Source organism: Carassius auratus, unplaced genomic scaffold (genome assembly GCF_003368295.1).
Source record: "Carassius auratus strain Wakin unplaced genomic scaffold, ASM336829v1 scaf_tig00216014, whole genome shotgun sequence".
In the NCBI taxonomy this organism is placed as follows: domain Eukaryota; kingdom Metazoa; phylum Chordata; class Actinopteri; order Cypriniformes; family Cyprinidae; genus Carassius; species Carassius auratus.
Genome location: NW_020528362.1, coordinates 538,435 through 563,010, shown reverse-complemented (window position 1 = coordinate 563,010; position 24,576 = coordinate 538,435). Strand labels below are relative to the sequence as shown.

Sequence of the window (24,576 nt, the reverse complement as noted above, 5' to 3'; positions counted from 1 at the left end):
AAAGACGAGACGATATGCACTATGCAGAAAAAGGCAATGAGAATAGTTTGCAATGTTGGCTATCATGCACATACAAATGATTTATTTTTTAAATTACAAACATTAAAATTTAAAGACATAGTGGATCTTAAGAACACACAAATTATGTACAAAGCTAAAAACAAAGTACTTCCTAATAATATTTAAAAATGGTTTAAGGAAAGAGATAGTAGATATAATTTAAGAAGGAGAGGAAATCTCTCTCAATCAATGGCACGTACTACACTCAAAAGCATGTGCATATCTGTCAACGGGGTGAGGCTGTGGAATAATTTACCTGTAACAATTAAAGAAAGCAAACATATTGTGCAATTCAAAAGAAGGTTTAAAATGTCTATATTAGAAAAGTATATAAATTAAGTGGACATGGGACAAATGTCTCATTTCCTCTTCAAGAGGTTGATATGAATTACCACACAAGTCTGTTTCTTGCCATTTTGCATATATTTAAATTTTTATTTTATTTTATATTATATAGTGTGATTTATTTTCAGATAAATGTACTTCAAATGATTAAGTTTTTTCTCAATAAGGATAAATTATGATATCTTGCAAGAGTAATCCGTAGCCCTTTCAAAGCTAGATGTGTAAAAGGGGAAGGCAAATATAAGTTAGCTTTTGTTTTTTTTTCTTTCTTTTGAACATGCTGAGACTTTAAATTTTATTAGTTTCTGTTAAAATATGTTTTGTTACTAATGATCATGTTCTGAAGAAGAAAAAAGAAAAAAATTATACATTTATTAATTCATTCATTAATTCATTCATAAATGTAAATGTAAATTTTAAAAAATTAAATAAAAAATATTTTTATTTAACCACCTGAATAGATTACATCTGAGGGAAAAAGAAAGGATGTGATGTTCAGAACATGGTAACTAAAGTAATTATCAAAGTGATAAGTGTTGCCCTCTGGGGGCATTTGGACAAGGGATTTTTACACAAGATTTGAGTAGAAAAAATCATTATGAATATATAATTTTATTTTTCTTAAAAATGTTTTTCCTAACTTCAGGCCTTATTCTCATGTCATATATAAATGTGATGTTCTCCAAAACAACACACTTTTTCTTACTGGTGAAAATCAGATGGTCAAATGTGTTTTCTCTCAGGTACATCGGATGAACATTACTCTCATCAACGTAGTCCATAACAACAACAAAAATATATCTTGACTCCATATAGTGTTTTTTGGGGGGAAAATCCCAGGCATTTTGAGCAGAAGGATTATAAAAAATATGTTGTAATATAAAATTTAATTAAGTAAAATATATTAAATCTATCTTTCTGTACTTTTTTACTTAATTTTATAAAATATATAAATTAAAAAAGGAGTACTTTTACTTTTACATGAGTAAAATTATATTATACGCATCTGTACTTTTACTCAAGAACTTGATTTGTGTACTTCGTACACCACTGTTATACAGTAAATTCCCATTTTATGACTGGTTTCCTCCTGTGGAAATAACAGAGCCCTATAGTTTACTTAACATAAGCATGAAATTAACATTTTATTTTGTAAACGTCTGTAAAATGTTGTATTTTTTATTTCGTTTCATTGTGACTTTATTAAATGCAGCGGTTACTCTCATTAATGACTGTCCTGTATGCAAATGTTACTGTATTCACTTCTTTAAAACAAGTATCAAAATCACTGATATCTGTACTGTATCTCTATTATAAAGAAACATATTTGGTCGTTCTGGATTTGAAAAAATAATGATTAAAAATGAAGTCCTTTAGTCATCTTATAAGAACAGATATGTAGCTGATGCAGAAGAGTATAAGAAAAGTGTTAAGCCACAAATATTGATTTAAATAAGCATCAAACGTGAATCTGAAGACTCACCTGATACAGTCAGTGTAACAGCAGCACTCTTGATCTTTGCTTCACAGCTGTATTCAGCTCTATCAGACAGAGATGTGATGGTGAAGACTCTCTCAGTGATGTTTGGGATGACAGAACCATCTTTAAACCAGCTGTATATCCACTGAATGTGTCCTCCTCTCTGTATGTCACATGTGAGAGTGACTGTCTCTCCTCTCAACACACGCTCATCTGGAGACACCTTCACTATAGCTTTTACTGATAAACACAGAAGAAAAAGCATTGCAGTATTATGATTACTGCTACTAAATCACAACATTGTTAGGTAAAAAAAAAACAGCGTTAAATTTGATATATGGTTTGCTTGTAGTTTGTGTAAATACTGTATATGTGTGTATATATAAACAAACTGAAAAAACATCAATATTTATATTCTGTCTATACATGTATGTTATTTTGTAATCACATGTCACATAATAGCAACTTGCACAACATTAACAACATCTGAATAATTTTTTACATGCAATAAACCTTCAGTATAACTAGTGAAACAGACTTTTTATGCTAAATTTGTAAATTTGTGAAGACTATGCTGTAATATTTTATGTAAAGTTGGTCTTCTTTAATCAATTTCACTGAATTAAAAATGATAAGCTCAGATAAAAGCAATGTAGCAGAATATGTGTTTGAGCCATGCATGTGGTCTGTTTCACATGAAAGAAGTTATCAGAATACATTATAAAAGATTATTACACATCTTGATTCTGATTGGTCAATCACGCCATCCAGCGGTATGTTATTCCCAGATAACAACCTCAAAAATTGAATAACTCACTGCTCATCCAAGTACTACAAGATTTCTTGACCAGTACTATTTGTATTATTTACGAGTCACTCCAGTATTGTTGACTGTCTGGTGAGGGTTAGTTCACCAAAATATTAAAATGATGTCATTAATAACTCACCCTCATGTCGTTCCAAACCCGTAAGACTTCTGTTCATCATCGGAACACAGTTTAATAAATTTTTGATTTACTCTGAGAGCTTTCTGTCCCTCCATTAAAAATGTGTGCACGGTATACTGTCCATATCCAGAAAGGTAAGAAAAAGTTAGAATTTGTTGAAGCATAAAATACATTTTGGTCGAAAAATAATAAAAATTACTACTTTATTCAGAATTTTCTTATCTTCTGGGTCTGTTGTGAGCGCGACTCCTGTGACTGCTGACTTTTGCCCATGCTGACGTGTTTTCTTTGTTATTGGGCATGCTAGAAAACACACCAGCAGCGCCACTGAACACACTCACAATAGACCTGGAAAAGAAGACAATGCTGAATAAAGTGTTAATTTTTGTTATCTTTGGACCAAAATGTATTTCCGATGCTTCAAAAAATTCAAACTGACCCTCTGATGTCGCATGGACTACTTTGATGATGTTTTTCTTACCTTTCTGGACATGGACAGTAGACCGTACACACAGTTTCAATGGAGGGACTGAGAGCTCTCGGACTAAATCTAAAATATCTTAACCCTTAAAGACCAAGAACATTTTTGGGGCGCCTGACACACCTGGACTTTTCTTTGTTTTGAGATCTATTCTAGCAGTCAGCATCAATGCCATATATCATTATAAACAGGAGGACTTACAGTTTAAGTTTATTTTTAGTGATCTCCGACTGGCGAAGTCGAACATCATTAGCGCCGGCATGAATAACAATCTTACTGTATTTACATTTAGCATTAGCCAGCACTTTTAAATTTGCCAAGATGTCAGGCGCCCTGGCTCCTGGTAAACATTTGACTATGGTGGCTGGTGTCTCTATATTCACGTTCCGTACAATAGAATCGCCAATAACTAGAGCACTTTCATCAGGTTTCTCAGTAGGTGTATCACTGAGTGGGGAGAACCTGTTTAATGTTTTGATCGGAACAGAAGAGCGGTGTTTTGACCCACGACTATGCTGCCTCACCGTCACCCAGTTGCCCTGCTGCAGGGGTTCTGTTTCCGGAACCGAACAATGTACAGGAATCCCTGAGCTAGATGCATCCAAAGCCGTATCTAGAGCCCTAACATTCTTACTGTCATCAATTAAAGTTTGGATGCGTGTCTCTAATTCTGAAATCTTCTCTGTCAGCCGAACTATTTCCCTGCATTTATCATATGTGAATCCCTCATCAGCGACAGAGATAGATAAACTGTACATGTGGCAAGAGGTGCAAATAACAATAGCAGGAGAAGCCATTACTCACTGTGCTTGATGAAATATTCTTACTGCGGTTGTTTTATGAACTTGTGAAAAACACTTTAAAAAACAGAGAGTAAGATAAAGATTCTAGAGACAAAATAAAATAAAAACAGCTACACAGAGCTACGATTTGCTACAGAAAGCCAACAGGAAGTAGAGAAAACACTGTCCAAGAGCGACACCCGCAGGCAGGGAGTAGGCGAAGAGGTTAGACCTTGTTTCGTAACAACATGTGCTGCTCTCAGCTAATGTAAGTCGAGCTGGGCCCATTCCAAGAGGCGCTCTACTAGTACATGGAGCCACTTCGAGGACAGTCCCCCTTAGTGATTTATGTAGGACACCACCATCATGCTCTCCGAATGGACCTTATATCCCATGGGGTCTGGTAGAAATGTTTGACAGGCCCGCCATAATACCAGCATTTCAAGGCAGTTGATGTGCAGACGGCTCTCCACTTTCTATTAATGGAGAAAATCGTTCCCCCAAGAGCTTTCTCCAGAGCGTTGTCTTTGCTTTGGATAAAAGCGTATGATTAAATGTAATGTAATGTAATGTCTTTGTCCTACCCAGCCTGTTGCTGCAGTACAATTGGTGGTTGTTGAGCTGCTTGGCATTCTACTTTGGTAAGTAACACTGGTGAAGACACGCTGTCACTGCTGATGGTAAAACACTCCTGCTTCTTCTGTTTCGGCCTGTTTTACACTAGAAATCACTGACATCCGCTCCAACTTTACCTGGATCTGCCCGCGGCCTGGCGGAGATGCTGTGTCTCTGCGGCGGATCAGCGCATTTGGAATTGGGCGTGTCTGCACGGGTCGGTGGTTCTACTCCTGATCCAAGTTTTGTTGCTGTTCTTCGGGTGTGACTCTGGATTGGGACTGAGAGTTCGGTGTTTTGTTGGCGCTGTGGTGCTTCGGTGGACTCCGTGGGAATTTCCGTGGACAGCGTTGTCGATTGGCTTTGGCCGCTGGGACCCGGCCGGTTGATTTCGTCGAGGCGGACGTGCGCGCACTACGCGGTGGATTTTGGCATGCATCTCTTGGGAGATTGACGATTATACTTTGATTTTTGTGGCTGAATGTGGACCATGGTTTGGCAATGCAGTATACATTCTCTGATCGAGTGGCTCTGTTAGCTTTACTCCTTTTGATATCCGACCTGGATAACTTCAGCTACAGGTATGACTCGTTTTACGATACCCCTACAGTTTTAAATTGGACAAATTGGATAGATGTTGGAGTAACTTTATACACAAACATTCATATTTTTCGGGACTGTCGACTAAAGCTGTTATTTTCAAATTTTGTGTATGAGGACTCTATAAAGTCAGTTCATGCAGGAAAATAAATCAGTGTCGTCAACCACTCTACATGTTTGACACCATCTGTCAAAAATGAAAGTAAAACAGTTAGAAAATGGAGTTTTATAATTCTCATGTTGTTGATATCTGGCAATGTTTTACCAAATCCCGGACCTTATAATGATAGTACCTCAGTTTTTAATGTTCCTACTGATCTCAAATCTAGATCAGGTTTGGGTTTTATTCATATTAATGTGAGAAGCTTGCTTCCTAAGTTGGACATGGTGCGTATCTGGGTAAAAAATACCAATGCTGATGTTATACTATCTGAAACATGGCTTAATAAATCCGTTACGGACAAAGCTATTGGTATCGATGGCTATATTGTCCATGGGGCCGATAGGCCAAAAAGAGGAGGTGGGGTAGCAATTTATATCAAGGATAGATTTGAAGCTACTGTATTACTTTCTGAATCAGTGGCTAAACAATATGAATTATTAGCTTTAACTCTTATCGTTTCTAAAACTGTACATCTTACAGTAGTTGGATGCTATAGACCTCCTTCAGCTAATAATGACGCCATTTCATCTCTGATGCACACAGTGACATCATTGGATTATAAGGAGCTTCTTACACTGGGTGATTTTAATGTGAATTGGTTGCAGTCAGCCTCTGATGGTCTTAAATTAATTTGTGATACTCTTAACTTCTCTCAGCTAGTTGAGACGCCCACTAGACCAAATTCGAAGGACTATAAAAAGTCAACATTAATTGATCTTATTTTTAAAAATGTTCCACACAAATATTCATTTGCTTCTGTATTTGCAAATGATGTTAGTGATCACTGTATTGTCGCCATAGTTAGAGATACAAAACTACCTAAACAGAAATCACGTATCATTACAAAAAGGTGTTTGAAATATTTTAATGAGCAATGTTTTCTCCATGACCTTGCTAATTATGACTGGGAAAAGATTTCCCTCATCCCCGATGTCTAGTCTGCTCGGAAATATTTTTATGATGGACTTACTTCGGTTCTTAATAGGCATGCACCAATTAAGAAATTTAGAGTTAAAGGCAGGAATAACCCCTGGTTTTCTAGAGCATTGTCTACTCTTATACGTGAGCGGGATATAGCTTGGGCAAAAGCTAGGCAATCTAATGTAGATTCTGATTGGACTTGTTTCAGACAGCTTCAAAATAAATGTACTGTCGCCATCAGGAATGCTAAAGCCGACTACTTTATTGCAAAAACTACGACTAATTTAAATAACCCTAAAAAATTTTGGCAGAATATAAAATATATAACAGGGAACAAAAAATCATCCGATTTTCCTCCACGTATAAATATGGATTCCACTGTCATTTCTGATAAAGAGCAAATACTTAACCATTTCAATAAGCATTTTAATGATTCTGGGTCTTTATTCGAGTCATTCAATCTTTGTCCCTCAAATAATGACTTTGTTAGTGCAGAAACTAATTTTAAAAAGGAAGAGTTCTCTTTTGTTCACATCAAGAGTACTGATGTCCATAAAGCACTTAAATCGCTTGATATAAACAAATCTCCAGGCCCTGACGGTGTGGAAACGATCTTTTTGAAAATGGCAGCTGATATAATTTCGACCCCTTTAACTTATCTTTTTAATCTTTCATTAGATACTGGTGTTATTCCTGAAATCTGGAAATCAGCTTTTGTTATCCCATTATTAAAAGGGGGAGACTCTACTATACTAGATAATTATAGGCCAATCTCTAAGCTTTGTGTTCTATCCAAAATTTTAGTAATCAATCTGGGTTTCGCAAAAAACACAGTACCACTACAGCCGTTATGAAAGTTTTAAATGACATCATTGGATTAGTTGATAAAGGTGATTACTGTGCTTCTCTTTTTATCGATTTATCAAAGGCTTTTGACACAGTGGATCATGAGATATTGCTGCATAGATTAAGGAGTGTTGGCTTATCAAAACTTCAAGCGGCATTTGATGTTTTTCAGTCACGGCTTCATACACTAAAACTTGTTCTGAATGCTGATAAAACTAAAAACATGTTATTCTCAAGCTCGAAAAAGGCGGTAGACAATCTTATTCCTTTTCAGACTTTGCAAGGTAATGTGATTGAGTTAGTGAAAGAATATAAATATCTTGGTATCACTATCGATGATAAATTATCTTTTGGGTCTCATATAACTAATTTAACGAAACAATTAAAAGTAAAGCTTGGGTTTTATTTTAAAAACAAGTTCTGTTTTTCATTTAATGTAAGAAAGAGGTTAGTTTCTGCTACTTTCCTGCCTGTACTCGATTATGGTCATGTGGTTTATCAGTTTGCTTCTTCTCAGCTTCTTTCTTCTTTGGATGCTGTTTATCACAGCGCTTTAAGATTTATATCAGATAGTAAACCTTTAACTCATCATTGTATATTGTATAATATAGTATCCTGGCCATCTTTGTCTATTAGAAGGAAAATTAATTTTTACTTAATCATTTATAAAACTATTCTGCGGTTGTTGCCTTCATATTTAGGTTGTCTTATTCAAAAGAAAAGTGTTGGGAAATATTCCCTCTGGTGTGATAATTATTTTACTCTCTCTGTCCCATTTGTGAGAACTGAATTGGGAAAAAAGGCTTTTATGTACGCAGCAGAATTTACTCCAAACAAAATTGAAATTACAAACTTTGTTGCCTATGGAACATTTTAAATCTATTATTCGGTCATTCGAAGCAGACTCATTGATTTGTAATTGTTTGTGTTTTAAATTGTACATTTGTTGTTTCAATTTGTAAGTGTGACTGTAACTGCTGTCCATTCTGGGCCAGGACTCTCCTGTGAAAGAGATTTTAATCTCAGAGAGATTTTCCTGGTTAAATAAAGGTCAAATAAAATAAATAAAATGGTTAAACGTCAGTTTCCCTTCGCACATCGCTCCCCAACCTGTGTTGGAAGCATCTGTCGAAGTCACTTTCTTCCTGTAGACCATTCCCCGTTCCATCCACTGAGTGTTCATTCAGAGGGGCAGGGCCATTATACAGGCCTGATCTACCCTGATAATCAGTCGTCAATGAGGACATGCAATTTGGGACCCGTGGTTTCAGCCAGTGCTGGAGGGCCGCATTCATAACAGCAACTTTAGCACTGGGCACAATGAAGCCATAAGGCCTAGCATTTTATGAAACCTCTTGAGGGGGTGAGAGCAGGGCCAGATTAAGGTGGGTGCTATTGATGCTGTAGCATTAGGCCCATTCCTGAAATAGGCCCAGATGAAAACAGATGAGAATTTTCCCATAAGCTGAACAGTTTTCCTTTGCTATATTAACCTTAAATAATTATTTGAATGAAATTTGGAGTCCGAATTTCGGATTTCTGTACACAGCGTTACTTAAAGGGGGGGGGGGGGGGGTGAAATGCTATTTCATGCATACTGAGTTTTTTACACTGTTAAAGAGTTGGATTCCCATGCTAAACATGGACAAAGTTTCAAAAATTAAGTTGTACGTTTGAAGGAGTATTTCTGTTCCAAAAATACTCCTTCCGGTTTGTCACAAGTTTCGGAAAGTTTTTTTCGAGTATGGCTCTGTGTGACGTTAGATGGAGCGGAATTTCCTAATATGGATCCTGAGGCACTTCTGTTGGAAGAGCGCGCGCTCCCGTATAGCAGAGCACTGAGAGCACAGACATTCACTGATCAGAGCGAGAGCGTCGCCAAATGTCACAAAAGGAGTGTGTTTTTGGTTGCCAGGGCAAGACAACCCTGCACAGTTTACCAAAAAAAAAAACAGCATTAAGGGACCAGTGGACGGAGTTTATTTTTACAGAGCATCAACGGAGTTGTGCAAGTGTTTGTGTTTGTTCCCTACATTTCTAAAATGCTTGTTTTACAAACAAGGCCCAGTTTGACGACGGATTTGCGTATCGTTTATTTCTTAAGGATGATGCAATCCCAACGAAAAAGGGTCACGATTGTGTGTTGGAACCACAGGCGGTGAGTAAAACTGCTTCAAATATCTCTGCCTCCTTGTTAGTGCGTCCGCCTCCCATCGGAGACCCGGGTTCAAGCCCCGCTCGGAGCGAGTCCTTGCTGCTGCTGCTCTCGTTCAGTTTCAGCCTTCACAGCTGTCACAGCTTTCAAACTCTCTCAACGCAACTGGCGCTCGTGATTCTTTAGCTCCGCCCACACGTCACGCCACCAGGCGCTCGTGTTTTTCTGGGAAAAATCGGTACAGACTATCTTTCTCTTATGAATATAATAAAACTAAATACTTTTTGGAGTTATGAAGGATGCAGTACTACTCTATAGGTACTCAAGATTAACATGATATTGAGTGAAAATGAGCATTTCACCCCCCCTTTAATTATTATAGCCTACAGTTACTATTATTCGATATTAATTGCGCTGAGACATTACTGACGTAACTAGGGATGTTCATTTTGGTTATTTTTCCTAACCGACAACCGACTCTCATTAACCGATTATTAAAGGTTTAGTTCACCCAAAAATTAAAATTATGCCATTAATAACTCACCCTTATGCTGTTCCAAACATGTAAGACCTCCTTTTATCTTCGGAACACAGTTTGAGATATTTTAGATTTAGTCCGAGAGCTCTCAGTCCCTCCACTGAAGCTGTGTGTACGGTATACTGTCCATGTCCAGAAAGGTAAGAAAAACATCATCAAAGTAGTCCATGTGACATCAGAGGGTCAGTTGGAATTTTTTGAAGCATCGAAAATAAATTTTGGTCCAAAAATGGCAATAATTACGACTTTATTCAGCATTGTCTTCTCTTCCATGTCTGTTGTGAGAGAGTTCAAATCAAAGTAGTCTGGATTTCCGGTTCGATAACGAATCATTCAGTTCACCAAATCGAACTGAATTGTTTTAAACGGTTCGCATCTCTAATACGCATTAATCCAAAAATGACATAAGCTGTTCACTTTTTTAATGTCGCTGACACTCCCTCTGAGTTCAAACAAACCAATATCCTGGAGTAATGCATGCACTCAAACAGTACACTGACTGAACTGCTGTGAAGAGAGAACTGAAGATGAACACCGAGCTGAGCCTCAGGAGGAAGCGATCAGCTGTTGGTGTACTGACGTACAAAATAAGAGCCCCTTTCCTGCTAGCATTAAAGCTGCGCGAGCATACTATACCGGTCCGCACAAGGGGCAAGGAACTAGACTGGAAGTTGAAGTCGGGTGGGGGCTGCCATCTTTTAGCAGGACTTCACTTGCGTTAGCATTCCCATTGACTCCCATTCATTTTGGCGTCACTTTGACAGCGAATAACTTTACATCTGAGGCGTTTAAAGACTCTGTTTGTCCATTATTTATTTCTAAAGATACACGACAATGTATAAAGGGCTCCATTACCTTCTATGTAACATTATGGCCCCGCAGAAACAGTTTTTGTAAAAAATAGGCTAACGATTGCGTCATAACCACTCGGCTCTCTGTCGCATTACCGTACAGACAGGAGGAGAAGCTCGCAGGCAATTAACTTAATATGGCGTACTGACGTTACATTTCAAAATACTATACAAAATAATTAATCAGAATACTTACTCCTGCTCACTCACGACAAAGAACTCCCCGCTCAAGCTCGCCGTCTCTGCAACATTAACGATGGTAGTTTTCACGCACAGCTACTAGAAGATTTACATCTGTCAGACAGGTTGCTGACGTCGTCAAGCTTCGTTTGAGTCTGCGCGTCAGAAAAGGAAGTGCTAAAAAACGCTAAAACTGGGCTTCATTTGTCTCAATTGAGTTCCAATGGGGTCGCTGTGTCCATTTCTTTTACTGTCTATGGGTCCGCGCCCTGAACAGATGTTCATCTCAACTTCTCACGTGTTGGATGAGAAACGAAACGGACTAAGCTGTGACAAAACTGAAATCTGAATTTTTATTTTTTTTTAAATTAGAACTTGCATACACGTTTGAAAAGCCAGAAGTAAATGTCAGTTCTGCATTAGGATGATTATTTTTATTTTACCTTCAAATTACATCAACTTAATTTGATTTAACTCACCTGCTGTAGCACACTGAAAAAAAAAATTTTCATTCATCCAATTAAAAAAAAGTGGGGTAATGATTCACATCTATATTTTTTTTACTTGTATATACTTTATATATATGTCTGTGTGTGTGTAATTTCTGTCCCCCTCACTTCTGAAAAGATGTCTACGCCCCTGATGCAGAGTACGCAGTTTGAGTAGGACACCAACTCCCAAGGGAGCACCAGCACAGTTGTCAAAAAAAAAAAAACTTTTGTTTTATATGTATATGTATGTTCGACGTAATACGACCAAACATTTAATTAAAATATCCACTTAATCTTTCATTTTTGGCCATCTTTTTTGAGATAGAAATGCTAGGCCTCTATAATTTCTTCAACAAATACATGTGGACATCACAACCCTTACAAAACTAATCCTTGGTTAATTGAAGTAAAAATTTCTTTTGTGTCATTTCTGAATGTTTCAGAGACTATAAAATCAATCAGACGAATGTATTAATAAAACCATAGCCATAGACCACTGTCTAGTTACAATTGTAATTTGTAAATAATAAAATGCAATTATAATTTAGATATTTACTTTTATATCTGCTGATTGGTTTCATCACTCTGTCACCTCTCAACCAGTGAGCTGGTGTGTGGTGGGCGTTCTGGTGCACTATGGCTACCGTTGCATTATTCAGGTGGATGCTGCACACTAGTGGTGGATGAGGAGATACCCCCCTGACAATATGATGTTCTTTGAGTGCTTAGAAAAAACGCTACATAAATGTAAGGAATTATTATTATTTAAATATTTAATAAAGTTATATTTTGACCCCTATAGTGGGTGTTTGTTGTTGTTGTTTTTTTAACTTCCATAATAATTTGGGGAGGGGGCACAACAATACAATTCTGCTTAGGGCACCCATTTGGCGATCAGCAGCCCTGATGACATTAAACAACAAAATTAAAATTATCTTGTGTGGAGTATCCCTTTAAGTACTCTCTATGATTCTATGATTTTTACTCAAGCCATTTTGGAATTGTTGACTTGTAACTTGTAATGGAATAATTTTCACTGTAAGATATCTGAACTTTCACTGAAGTGTGGTTTCATGTACTCTTTACATCTCTGCTCAACAGTACATTGAAAGGTTTCAGAATAAGTTTCACCTTCAAGGATTCCAGAAAGGAATGTTTTACCTTCAGTGATTCCAGAATCGTCTGTTTCACCTTGACTGAGTCCAGAGAAGATGAGGGACATAAGCACTAAAAGCGGAAGAAAAACAGATATGCATTACCATTGGTTAAATACAATGCAGATCACACACTGAAACATGTCCAGAGTTTATTCTACATCAGTCACACACAATGATGTCCCATGACTCTGAGTCTATTCACTGATGGATTCACTTCTGCTCAGACGATAGAGAAGCAGTCTGAAACACTGACGTTCAGAACAGAGTTTGTTTCTTAAGCTTTGTGTTAGTCTTGTCTCTAATTTGTTCCCTCTTTTTGCATTTTGCTTTTCTATTAGTATAACTATCATTCTTCTACCAATGTTGTATTGTTCCTTCTGTTTGTTTCTTCAGTTTGTGTATGCTACATTTTTGTAAAACATGTAAGATGTTATTAGAATGTATAAATGATATATTTATTTATTCCTGCACTTTTCATGCCACTAAAAATCCACTTTTTGTATGTAGGCACTCACATACACACTTATTAACATAATATTAACATAAATGTGCTTAACGTTTCACACTACTGATTCTTCACTGGAACAAAACAAACTACAAACTCAAATTAGGTCAAAGTGTTTGAGACACACTCAGCTTCACTTCCTGTCAGCCGTTGACACCACTGACTCAAACAAAAGCTGCGTTCTAATGTGCTGACTTATCCTACGTCTTTATGTACTCTTTTGGTGAGGAAAAAGTACACACTTTTGAGTGTGTAGTAGAAGAGTAGGCAAGCTTTGGGACCTACAGTTCCAATGACATTTTAAATTAAGCTTATGTAGTTTTAGTTTCATATTGTTCATTATTAGTTTCATAGGTTGTTTGTTGTTAAAGATGAAGTCTTTCATATTGCGCTGCATCTTGTCAGTGTTGACCAATTGCTTGCGGTGTTGCCAGTAGTAGTGGGAAGTTTGGATCATTTTACTGACTTGGATCTTTGAGTCTCGTTCAGCAAAATAAACAAATCTTTTCTCATCCCGTCTCTATGGGACTGACATGAAGAATAAAAGACTCGGACCTCACCTGTCGAATCAGAACCATAGACAGTAAAAGAAATGGACACAGCGACCCCATTGGAACTCAATTGAGACAAGTGAAGCCCATTTTAACATTTTTTAGCACTTCCGTTTCTGACGCGCAGACTCAAACGAAGCTTGACGACGTCAGCAACCTGTCTGACAGATGTAAATCTTCTAGTAGCTGTGCGTGAAAACTACCATCGTTAATGTTGCAGAGACGGCGAGCTTGAGTGGGGAGTTCTTTGGCGTGAGTGAGCAGGAGTAAGTATTCTGATTAATTATTTTGTATAGTATTTTAAAATGTAACGCCAGTACGCCATATTAAGTTAATTGCCTGCGAGCTTCTCCTCCTGTCTGTACGGTAATGCAACAGAGAGTCGAGTGGTTATGACGCAATCGTTAGCCTATTTTTTACAAAAACTGTTTATACGGGGCAATAATGTAACATAGAAGGTAATGGAGCCCTTTATACATTGTCGTGTATCTTTAGAAATAAATAATGGACAAACGGAGTCTTTAAACGCCTCAGATGTAAAGTTATTCGCTGTCAAAGTGACGCCAAAATGAATGGGAGTCAATGGGAATGCCAACGCAAGTGAAGTTCTGCTAAAAGATGGCAGCCCCCACCCGACTTCAACTTCCGGTCGACTTCCTTGCCGCCTGATCAGAACCCATATGTTGTGTAATGCGCATGTGCGGTCAACACAAAATGAACGAATCACCCTCTGAGACAACTCGATAGTCCTGAGTCATATTAAAGATTTGTTCAAAATGAACGACACGCAACATACTGCATCAAGATTCAAAAATGGATATCCGGCAATTAATAATAGTAATAATAATAATAATAATAATAATAATAATAATAATAACGTTCGTTATTTTGAATAGAAATCATCACTCATACAGCAGCCATTCATCTCATCTCCGGTTTATTTATGTTCGTATACATACAATATCCACGATCTGCCAATATAGTCCAATGGTGCACACATTTGAAGAGATAATAATTTTATGACGTGTTTGTAAAATATTTCGTCATACAGAATAACATTTCTATTTATTTTACACTGATTTATGTGATCTGAAGAACTAAAACAGCTAACAGAGCGATTACTCTCCTCTTATTGATTCGCGTCAGCTATGACATCAGTGCAATATCATTAGAATAGGTGTGTTCGACATCGGCTGCGGCTGGACACGTTTTGGCTCCCGTAGTTTGCTGCAATTACATCAGTCATGGCAGATCACGTGGCGTTTGCTTACTTGATCGCGTTTAAGATGTGTGTATCAGTGGTGTTTTGGAAGGGTGTCTTCCAAAACAAGATAACATATTGGATATATACTTTAGCAGTATGACATGGGTGTTTTCTGCTAACACAAAATGATAAAAGTAACCTATAAAAAGGTTTCAGCAACAAGATTTACAGTACCCTCCTGCTGAGCTCTTTTTAACATTTTAAACATAACACCACTGATTTTCATATACAGAAAAGCATAATTCTGTTGGATTTATATTGTGATTTAGACCAACTATTTGAAAGGGAACAGAATGTTGTCAAGTTGTTAAGTTGAAGTTACAGCAAGTTGTTAGCAGTTTGCTAACCACATGCAGGTGAAGTATAAACACAGCAAAATAAACTAGAGAATATGAAGAAAACAAACAAATGGAGGAACATAATGTATTATGTATCATTTGTATTGGAGCATACATTTATGACCGCATTAGATGGTAGGTTTTTAAGATTAACATTTTAGTTATTAAAAATGTTCATTTTAATAGGTTATGCTGCTGAATACTGTAAAAGGTCTGTATAAAAAAGAAAGTCATGCAAAATAAACATACACAAACTTTATATTAAATTAAGTAAATTCAGTAAAACAATATTTAATAAATATGATTTATAAGATGAAGACGAAATAAAAACGTATTGAACTGTTTTAAAAGTCCATATGAGAATTTCTGAAACTGAAGCCGACTCGCAATAAACTTGAAACGCACGTCATCGGTGTCATCAGTGAATCCAGCCAATCGTGGATCAGTTGTGTCGTCATCAGAACCTGTGCAGCCGCTCTTCAGAAGCTGCGCTGGCTGAGTTCTCCGGCTACTCTCAAATCGCTCTCGCGGTACTTTGATGGCACACATCACAGTCACATGGCGTCAGCGATGTATCAAGTCGGACAAAATATATAACCGCCATGCACTGCTTCAAGTCAGCCGACGATCGGTCTGCGCAAAACTGCATGAAGTCGAACAAGCCTTTTGTAAAGCTGTCAATCATCTCACGTGAACCACGTGACCAAGGATGTCCTTCTGCAATGAAGCTGTCTGTCATTGGAGTCTGTGTCATTGATAAAATAAATGAAAGACAAAAGTAAAAAAAAATTTGATTCCATCTTGTTAAATATGTTCTAGTGTCTTCTCTCCTCTGTGACAGTCAACTGAATATCTTTGAGTTGTGGACAACACAAGACATTTGAGGACCATTCCTGGGCTTTTGGGGAAACAATGATCCACATTTTTCTGACATATTATAGACCAAACAACTAACCGATTAATTGAGAAAATATTCAACAGATTAATCGCCTAATAAAATAATCGCAAATCCCCAATCATTATGTACAAGTGCATTGCATTGGAACGCCTGGATATAAGCCTCCCTTAAAACAAAAAATGTTCTCTCTGTTTTGTCATTTAGTAAACTTTATAGATTTCAACCTTATTATTCCTTTTTGAGTCTCTTTAACAAGAACTTAGATTAATGTATGAATTGAATAGTGATTGTGTGACCTATATGAGGGAATAACCAGTGATACCCTTGGTAGTAATATCAAATGATAGCCTATAGCGATGTCATCAGGATATACATACAGCGGTAGGCAGTGGCCCACCTTACCGTAACCACAATGTGGTCACCCAGAATTTATAGTTTACCCACCTCTTTTTTTACCACTACACCTCTGATCGGCAAGTACCAAAAATAAAAGTATCGTATCGAGTGAGTACTGGAAAAAAAGTGGTATTGGTGCATCCCTAGAATAAACCTTCACAAATATGTGACGTGTTTTCTTACAGTAAAACTTTTTTTTTTAAATGTAAAAAGTCAAAAAAAATTCACTGATTATGCATTCTGTGTGAATGGCTTGGTTTCGGTTTTAACCCATTTATTCTAAATCTTTTCCAAATTGAGCTACTACATTTCTCTAATATTTCGAATGCATAACGCATCAGCGGCGCATCTCATGAGCTAGACTAACAAAACATTAAAATGCAACAACGTCACTTACATCATCACCGCATCGCGAGCGGACCGCATATACAGTATATATATATATATATATATATATATATATATATATTTTTTTTTTTTTTGGACTAATATTCATTCCTTATTCACAATCTCAACTGATGCTGACTTTATTTCAGTGTAGTGATGTATTTCCAGCAGAAACAGAATATTGGACTTTGTGGAAAATTAATTTTCAATAAGAGGGGCAGAGAGAATGAAACGTAATAGTGAAACTTGCATGTTTGGTCAATGATGTCAAACTCTTTGAGCCTGAGAACGAGAGTCTATTTAAATATATGATTTCATACAACACCAAACTCATAATAACACAAATACATATGACTTAATTGACCTGCATAAAATAAGAATGAGTTTCATAACAAAACCAAGCAAAAGTTAATATCCGTCTTTCACATGCAGCACAGATGAATACACGTTCTCTCAAACTCTGTATCTGATCCACACGTAACATATCATCACATTAATCTGATCAATAAAGATAACAATAAGCACTTAGACCCTCTTACACACAGCACAACCATTCTTTTATCTTCAGCTGAATACATTGTATTAAAAGCAAATATTGTAATTTACTTACAGAGTTTGAGAAGCAGTGTGCTGGACCCCATGCTGACACATTAATAGTCAGTTTAACAGTGCTGTGTGCACTAAAACAGACACTTCCTGTGTTTAAACAGTCGTTTCACACTTCAAGAAGAGACGAGGGAGGAGGAGACAAAACTCTACACAGAAATGCATAAAGAAATAGAAAGAAAAGACTTATATTAGCTACGTTTTAGTGCATGCAAGTTGTTAGAGCTCTTTTTCTCTACTTGAAAAAGACCATTTCAAAGTTATTCCAGTAATTGTTCTCGAACTGCATTATTTTTTCTTCATTTACAATGCCACAGCTACACACATTATGGACAGATCATAATAAAGTGGAATCACAATGTGACATCTAATGTTGGCCCGTTCATGTAAAGCAAGCTCTTTTGTGTTGTTTTCTCTTCAGAAATTGCAAATCTATGAACACAGGACTTAAGGTGGACACATATATACACTCAAACACGGGTGAGACATAATGTTTATAAAGTGATATTGATTCAGAACTGAACTCAATATTCACCACAACAAGATTTAAAATCCTTTTCGTTCTTCCTCCTTTAAAGAAGAGCAGTATATGACAGCGGTTACTTTTAGAAGTGAGAAGTGATGCTTCGTTCAGGCCTTCCTGAACACAGACAGATGGAATTATAATAAGAGGAAGTCAATGAAAATTATATGCACGTACCTGTGAATCTTTTGCTCTTCTGATAGTATTTTTATATTAATGAAACATGGCAGACAAAGCATAACTCTCTTCCCCACTTTTTTTTAAAACCACAGAGAAGAAACAGATCACAAGTCAAACCACAACCATCAGCTCAACTCAACTTATTATTCAGGCCTCTTTAACTAAAGACATTTACTGTCATTTGTTCGCTACAAGCAGCTTCTGAAGTGAGAAATTCACAAACTATAGTGTGTCTTCAATGATAAGCTGGAATAGGCTTCTGCAACACATGCATATATTAGTGATGTTTATTCCTGTAACTCATTAGATTTCATTAGGCTCACTATGGCTACTTTTAGAACCAACCCACGTGACTCACTTCAACGTATCTCTACTACTAAACCACACCAACTGAGAGTAGTGTCAGCAAACTCATCTTGACAATGAACACTGGAGAAAAAAAATTATAAAACAGGTACAAAATGAGCATGCCCTGTTCAGTGTTATCAGTTGGAAAAAATGGCTAAAACTGATAACAAAAAGAATTACAATCATATTGTCCATTTCGACCACACTTTTCCTGGTGGGCTGATCACTGAAAACCCACCACAAGTCAATTCAAAACACATTACAATTTTTAGAAATGTATTGTTGAAAACACGTTACAAAGACTGTGAACTATGTAGTACTGAACTGTGGAGTTAGACCGTTAAATGATTTTTCACAATTTTTGTGTTCAGGAGTTTTTGGGTTGGCCTGAAATCATGTCTCAATGATGCCCTTGAGCCCTGAGCATGTCCCCTCCACTAACACTATAGAGGTTTGTTCAGTTTGAAGCGGCGCTACGCAGCGCAGGCCAGTCGTTGTTTGACATCTAAGCAGGGCCGGCTTTGTCTGCTGGACGGGGCGCAAAAATGCAGAATTATAAAAAAAATAAAGTTAATTAAATGTATGTATCGTATTACTGTGCACTGTACACACAATGCTTGTATTTGTCCATTTCTTTTACTGGATTTACAATCCTAAAAAACGACTGAGTCACTCTGACAGGTAGCTGTCAAACTCACGTGCGTTGCTCAGCAACCGGGAGTGGCGCGAAAACATCTGACAGCTGGTTTTAGCGCTTTAAATGATGGGGTATATATATAATCTTTTATGATGAAAAGGACACCCAATCCATCGGGATCAGCTTTCTGAAAAAGAAGGAAGGAGGAGGAAGAAAAACAGGCCCAAAGCAGAGGTAACTTATGTAGACTATATCATCAAGTTTACAGCCTACCCGGGGGAGATAAAGACGAGGATGACCAACAACTTTTTACACCTTAACAGTAAATAAAATGCATTATTATTATTTAATCAATTTACCAAAGGAACTTTTTGCGGTAGGCTATGAGCTAACAGCAAGAACATGCTGTGTTACAGCAGTGGAGTAATCTACGTGATACGCAGGTATACGCTATATACCCACTCTTAGTGTAAATAGCCCACAATCTTTTCTAACTTTGCCAAACCTAAAATGAAAACACTATAACTGCTTTGTCCTTGAGGTGAGATCTTAATGCTTCTCTATTGTTTTCTACTGTATCCTTCAGGTTGTTTTTTTTAAAGAGTTGTTGTGTGAACAATTAAAATAAAAAATGAATAACTATGGAATAACCATAGACAGTAAAAGAAATGGACACAGCGACCCCATTGGAACTCAATTGAGACAAGTGAAGCCCATTTTTAGGGATTTTTAGCACTTCAGTTTCTGACGCGCAGACTCAAACGAAGCTTGATGACGTCAGCAACCTGTCTGCCAGATGTAAATCTTCTAGTAGCTGTGTGTGCAAACTGCCTTCGTTAATCTTGCAGAGACGGCAAGCTTGAGCGGGGAGTTATTTGTCGTGAGTGAGCAGGAGTAAGTATTCTGATTAATTATTTTGTATAGTATTTTAAAATGTAACGCCAGTACGCCATATTAAGTTAATTGCCTGCGAGCTTCTCCTCCTGTCTGTATGGTAATTTCTCTACTATGCGACAGAGGCTCTCTCGCCTTGGGCACCAAATAACCTAGAGCCGGCCCTGCATCTAAGTACCATAAGAGCTATAAAGAGCAGTCACTCCTTCTGCTTTCAAATCTCTCGCAGTACTTTGATGTCAAACACAGTTTAGTCTGTGCAGCATCGCTTTAAGTCAAACACACCTAATAACAATGACGTGTCATTTACTAAAATTATGTGACATGTTTTGTGTCATCAAAAAGATGCGTTTTGAATCATCAAAAATGCTATGTTTTATATAGTTTTCTTAATATTAATTTCAAGAAGGAAATGTCATTTATAAAGTTATTAATCACTAACACCACTGCAGAGACTCTCTATTCATATTGGTGAAAACACATAGCAGAATACACACAAACATGTCCCTGCTCTTGATATGCAATCACTGATGAGCAATGAGGATCTCTGGATTAACAAGAAAAAAACAACAATAAGGCTATATAAACCCAGAACCTCTGACACTCCTAAAAAAAAGTAGCAGTAGACCAGGGAACATGTTAAATTCTTGCGGAACAAAGTATTTATTCACAGAATTGAAAAATCTTTGGAATAGCAATATTTTACAGTTGAAAGTTTAATGTTGAAACTATCACATTAAACATGACTTCAATGTACAGCTCTAAAGACCACAATACTTGAGTAAAAGTACAGAAACCTCAAAGTGAATCTAACTCAAATCGAGTGCAGTGTTCAGAGTTCAGTCAGGCCACAGAGGCATACGCTGTTAACAGCTGATGCGGTCAGCTGTCAAATCGCTCCAATCACTACCACTCTCCTATTAGACACGGGACATATATGTGGCACTACTGCTCGGCAAGTATGTGCTAATGGCTCGCAACCCTCCCTCCCTCCCCTTATAAGCATGAGCATATTACCGTGCACCTTCTGGATGTTGTCTTGTTTCAGATCAATAAGGCTTTCAAGTCTCACCTAGCATAGACCTCACCGAGGTCCACCGTAAAACAGTCATCCTCATAACCAAAGGATACAGGATAGACGTCCCACTGCCACATCTACATGATTACCATGGTTTGCTTTTAAAGATATTTATTATGTGTCTTAATTGTCATGTATTTCCAAGATGATGGTTCCGGGGTTTAATGTTTAAAGGGGGGGTGAAATGCCCGTTTTCACTCAATATTTTCACTCAATATTTCACTCAATTGGGAAGTCATGGCCTCATGGTTAGAGAGTCGGACTCCCAAATGAAGGGTTGTGAGTTCGAGTCCCGGGCTGGCAGGAATTGTGGGTTGGGGGTGTGCATGTACAGTTCTCTCTCCACCTTCAATACCACGACTGAGGTGCCCTTGAGCAAGGCATCAAACCCCCAACTGCTCTCCGGGCGCCGCAGCATAAATGGCTGCCCACTGCTCCAGGTGTGTGTTCAGTGTGTGTGTGTGTGTTCACTGCTCTGTTTGTGTGCACTTCGGATGGGTTAAATGCAGAGCACAAATTCTGAGTATGGGTCACCATACTTGGCTGAATGTCACGTCACTTCACATATCCTGTTAATCTTGAGTACCTATAGAGTAGTACTGCATCCTTCATAACTCCAAAAAGTCTTTAGTTTTATTATATTTATAAGAGACTGTACCGATTTTTCCCGGAAAAACCCGAGCGACTGGAGGCGTGACGTGTGGGCGGAGCTAAAGAATCACGAGCGAAAGTAGGCTTTTGCGTTGAGAGCGTTTGGAAGCTGTGACATTACCCTGAGGAAAAAAACATCATCCAAAACAAACCATGGCTAACAGTCAGATTCAGCGTATATTTATGATCCAGAATCAGATCCAGAGGCTGAAATTTAACAAGAGCAGCATCAGCAACGTCTCTATGTGGTATGTATTGAAACTGTATATATTTGCTTAGCGGTTTTGGAAAATGACTAAGTTCCACTTTATGTCGCCTTTTTTTTTTTTTTTTTAAGCTGTACATGTGGAAAGTGCAGTTTGATGACAACATCGCATGTTTACTTGATGTGCTTACGCGCCGATAGCTAAGTTAACAACACAGAGATATTTGAAGCAGTTTTACTCACCGCATGCAGTTCCAACACACGATCGTGACCCTTTTTCGTTGGGACTGCATTATCCTTAAGAAATAAACGATATGCAAATCCGTCGTCAAACTGGGCCTTGTGAACAAGCATCTTCGAAATGCAGGGAACAAACAAAAACACTTGCACAACTCCTTTGATGCTCTGTAAAAATAAACTCCATCCAATAGTCCCTTAATGCTGTTTTTTTTTATTGGTAATCTGTGCAGGGTTGTCTTGCCCTGGCAACCAAAAACACACTTCTTTTGTGACATTTCGGTCTCTCGCTCTGATCAGTGAATGTCTGTGCTCTCAGTGCTGTGCTATACGGGAGCGCGCGCTCTTCCGGCAGAAGTGCCTTAGGACCCATATAAGGAAATTCCGCTATATCTAACGTCACACAGAGCCATACTCGAAAAAAAACTTTTCGAAACTTGTGACAAACCGGAATCCGGAAAGTATGCATCCTGTGTATATCAGTAAACTCAAGTAACTAGCCAAAGCGGTCCCATCTGAACTAGAATTTACAAGTCACCATTTCCAAAACAACTTGAGTAAAAGTCTAAGAGAATCTGATTTTAATGGTACTTAAGTATTTTATTTCTGCTAAATATAGACTCAGAGATTCACTAGTCAGAGACACGTGCCAGTGAAAAACTGTAATGTTGTGGAAAAGCTGCAGAAAACAGGCAGAAGCAAGGAACTTTGTGCAGGTATTCTATGGAAAAACTAGAACAAACAATAAACCAAATGTCAGGCAACCAAACAGAATGACAGCCAAACAGACAACGATTACATTCAACAGGTGCTTCTCAAACAGAAGGCTGCATCCTACTGTGGCTTTGTCCTTCCTAGTTCAGTCCTTCAGAGTCTTGTAGGCTCCTCCCCGGCATTAAATGCTAGAATGAGAAAGTCTAGTAAGTGCATGTGGCTATGTTACATACGTTTCTGTCCTCACTGTCAGGGCACCAGAACATTAATAAAACTTAGTTTTGGAAAAATACATTGTGTCTACTTGGAAAATATTTGTCTAGTCTACCTGGCTGTGGCTTAAATTATTAGCAGCTTAGCTTTTAGTAATTAATTTACACCAAAAAAAAGATAACATCTATTATGTCCGAAAACATTATTTTCGTCTAACATTGCATAATAAATTCAGACAAGCTCAGTACTGACTCGTTTTCCATCAGTTTATTTTCATGAAATGGAATTGGTACAGAGGATTGTGGGTGATTGAAGGTCACGGAGGATACATCCCATGCATGCTTCAAATGCAGCTGAATAAAGGGCGTGAAGTGAAGGCTGGCTTCCAAGAATCCTTCCAATGAAGATGGCCTTCAGCTGCGTTTGATGACATGGCAGCCTTCGTAGGATGCAGCCTTCCATTTGAGAAGCAGCCAACAATTCATAAGCAACTTCTTCTTCCAGGTTCTTTGGTGGTTGGCAACTCAACTTAATGGGTGTATTACTGCCACCTACTGGACTGGAGTGTGGGCAGTAAAGAGTTCATAAAAGCATATAGGAATAATATTTATTGTATTCAGCTACATATTTATACTAAATGCTCTCACTGAACCCAGTATTTTTAAAATAATTTATTATGCTTGATTGTGTTCATGGGGTGCACAGCAACGTGTTGATGCTTCTTTAAAAAATAATGATAATAATAAAATCACATTATTTTTCACATATTTTACCTTTATTGTACATTGCTTTTCAGCTTGTACAAAAATGGCCAGTTGTTTTCCTAGTTCGGTGAAGGCCCTTCCTCAGAAATTTTGCAATGGGCTCTATGATTTGTTAGGTGGCAGAGTGTGCTGTGATTACGCCTCTTACCATAATGGATGTTGCATGCACCCCAGTTGTTTTGTTGACAAAGCATCATACACGCTTAATAGTATTGGAACTGCTTCATCTTTTAGGAGAAGCTTTTGGGCGAATCTTGCATCAAACTTGCTTAGATTGTGGAAGCTCTCCTCAAATGTCCCAGAAATACTGAGCACAGAGAGCTGTATTTGTGTTATAATGTTCTGGAACCGAGTTAAAAATTAATTTTAACCATTGCTCCCTAACCATTGCCTAACTCCAGCGTCCCTTGGAAGCCAGAACACAGAGGTCCTAAAAGCACCATGAAAATAGCAGCATTTGGACAGCATATATACAACACTCTACTGCAACACCTCTTTCTCTTTTCTAAAGCAGCCAAATGTGTCCCCCATCCCACTTGCTGTATGTTGTCGGGGGCAGGGACTATGCAAACTGA

At 37.7% G+C, this 24,576-nt stretch overlaps 1 protein-coding gene across 1 annotated transcript; it reads right to left on the bottom strand.

Annotated features, from left to right (window-relative positions):
• Nucleotides 1–1,478: 1,478 nt before the first annotated feature.
• LOC113096649 (sialoadhesin-like) lies at nucleotides 1,479–17,622 on the bottom strand. The gene is made up of 4 exons (XM_026262061.1): nucleotides 17,562–17,622; nucleotides 12,617–12,682; nucleotides 1,889–2,125; nucleotides 1,479–1,495 (listed from the first exon to the last, which is right to left on the bottom strand). Exons 1-4 carry the CDS (start codon nucleotides 17,590–17,592, stop codon nucleotides 1,479–1,481), a joined length of 351 nt encoding a protein of 116 aa, XP_026117846.1. The 5' UTR covers nucleotides 17,593–17,622.
• Between the last annotated feature and the right edge of the window lie 6,954 nt (nucleotides 17,623–24,576).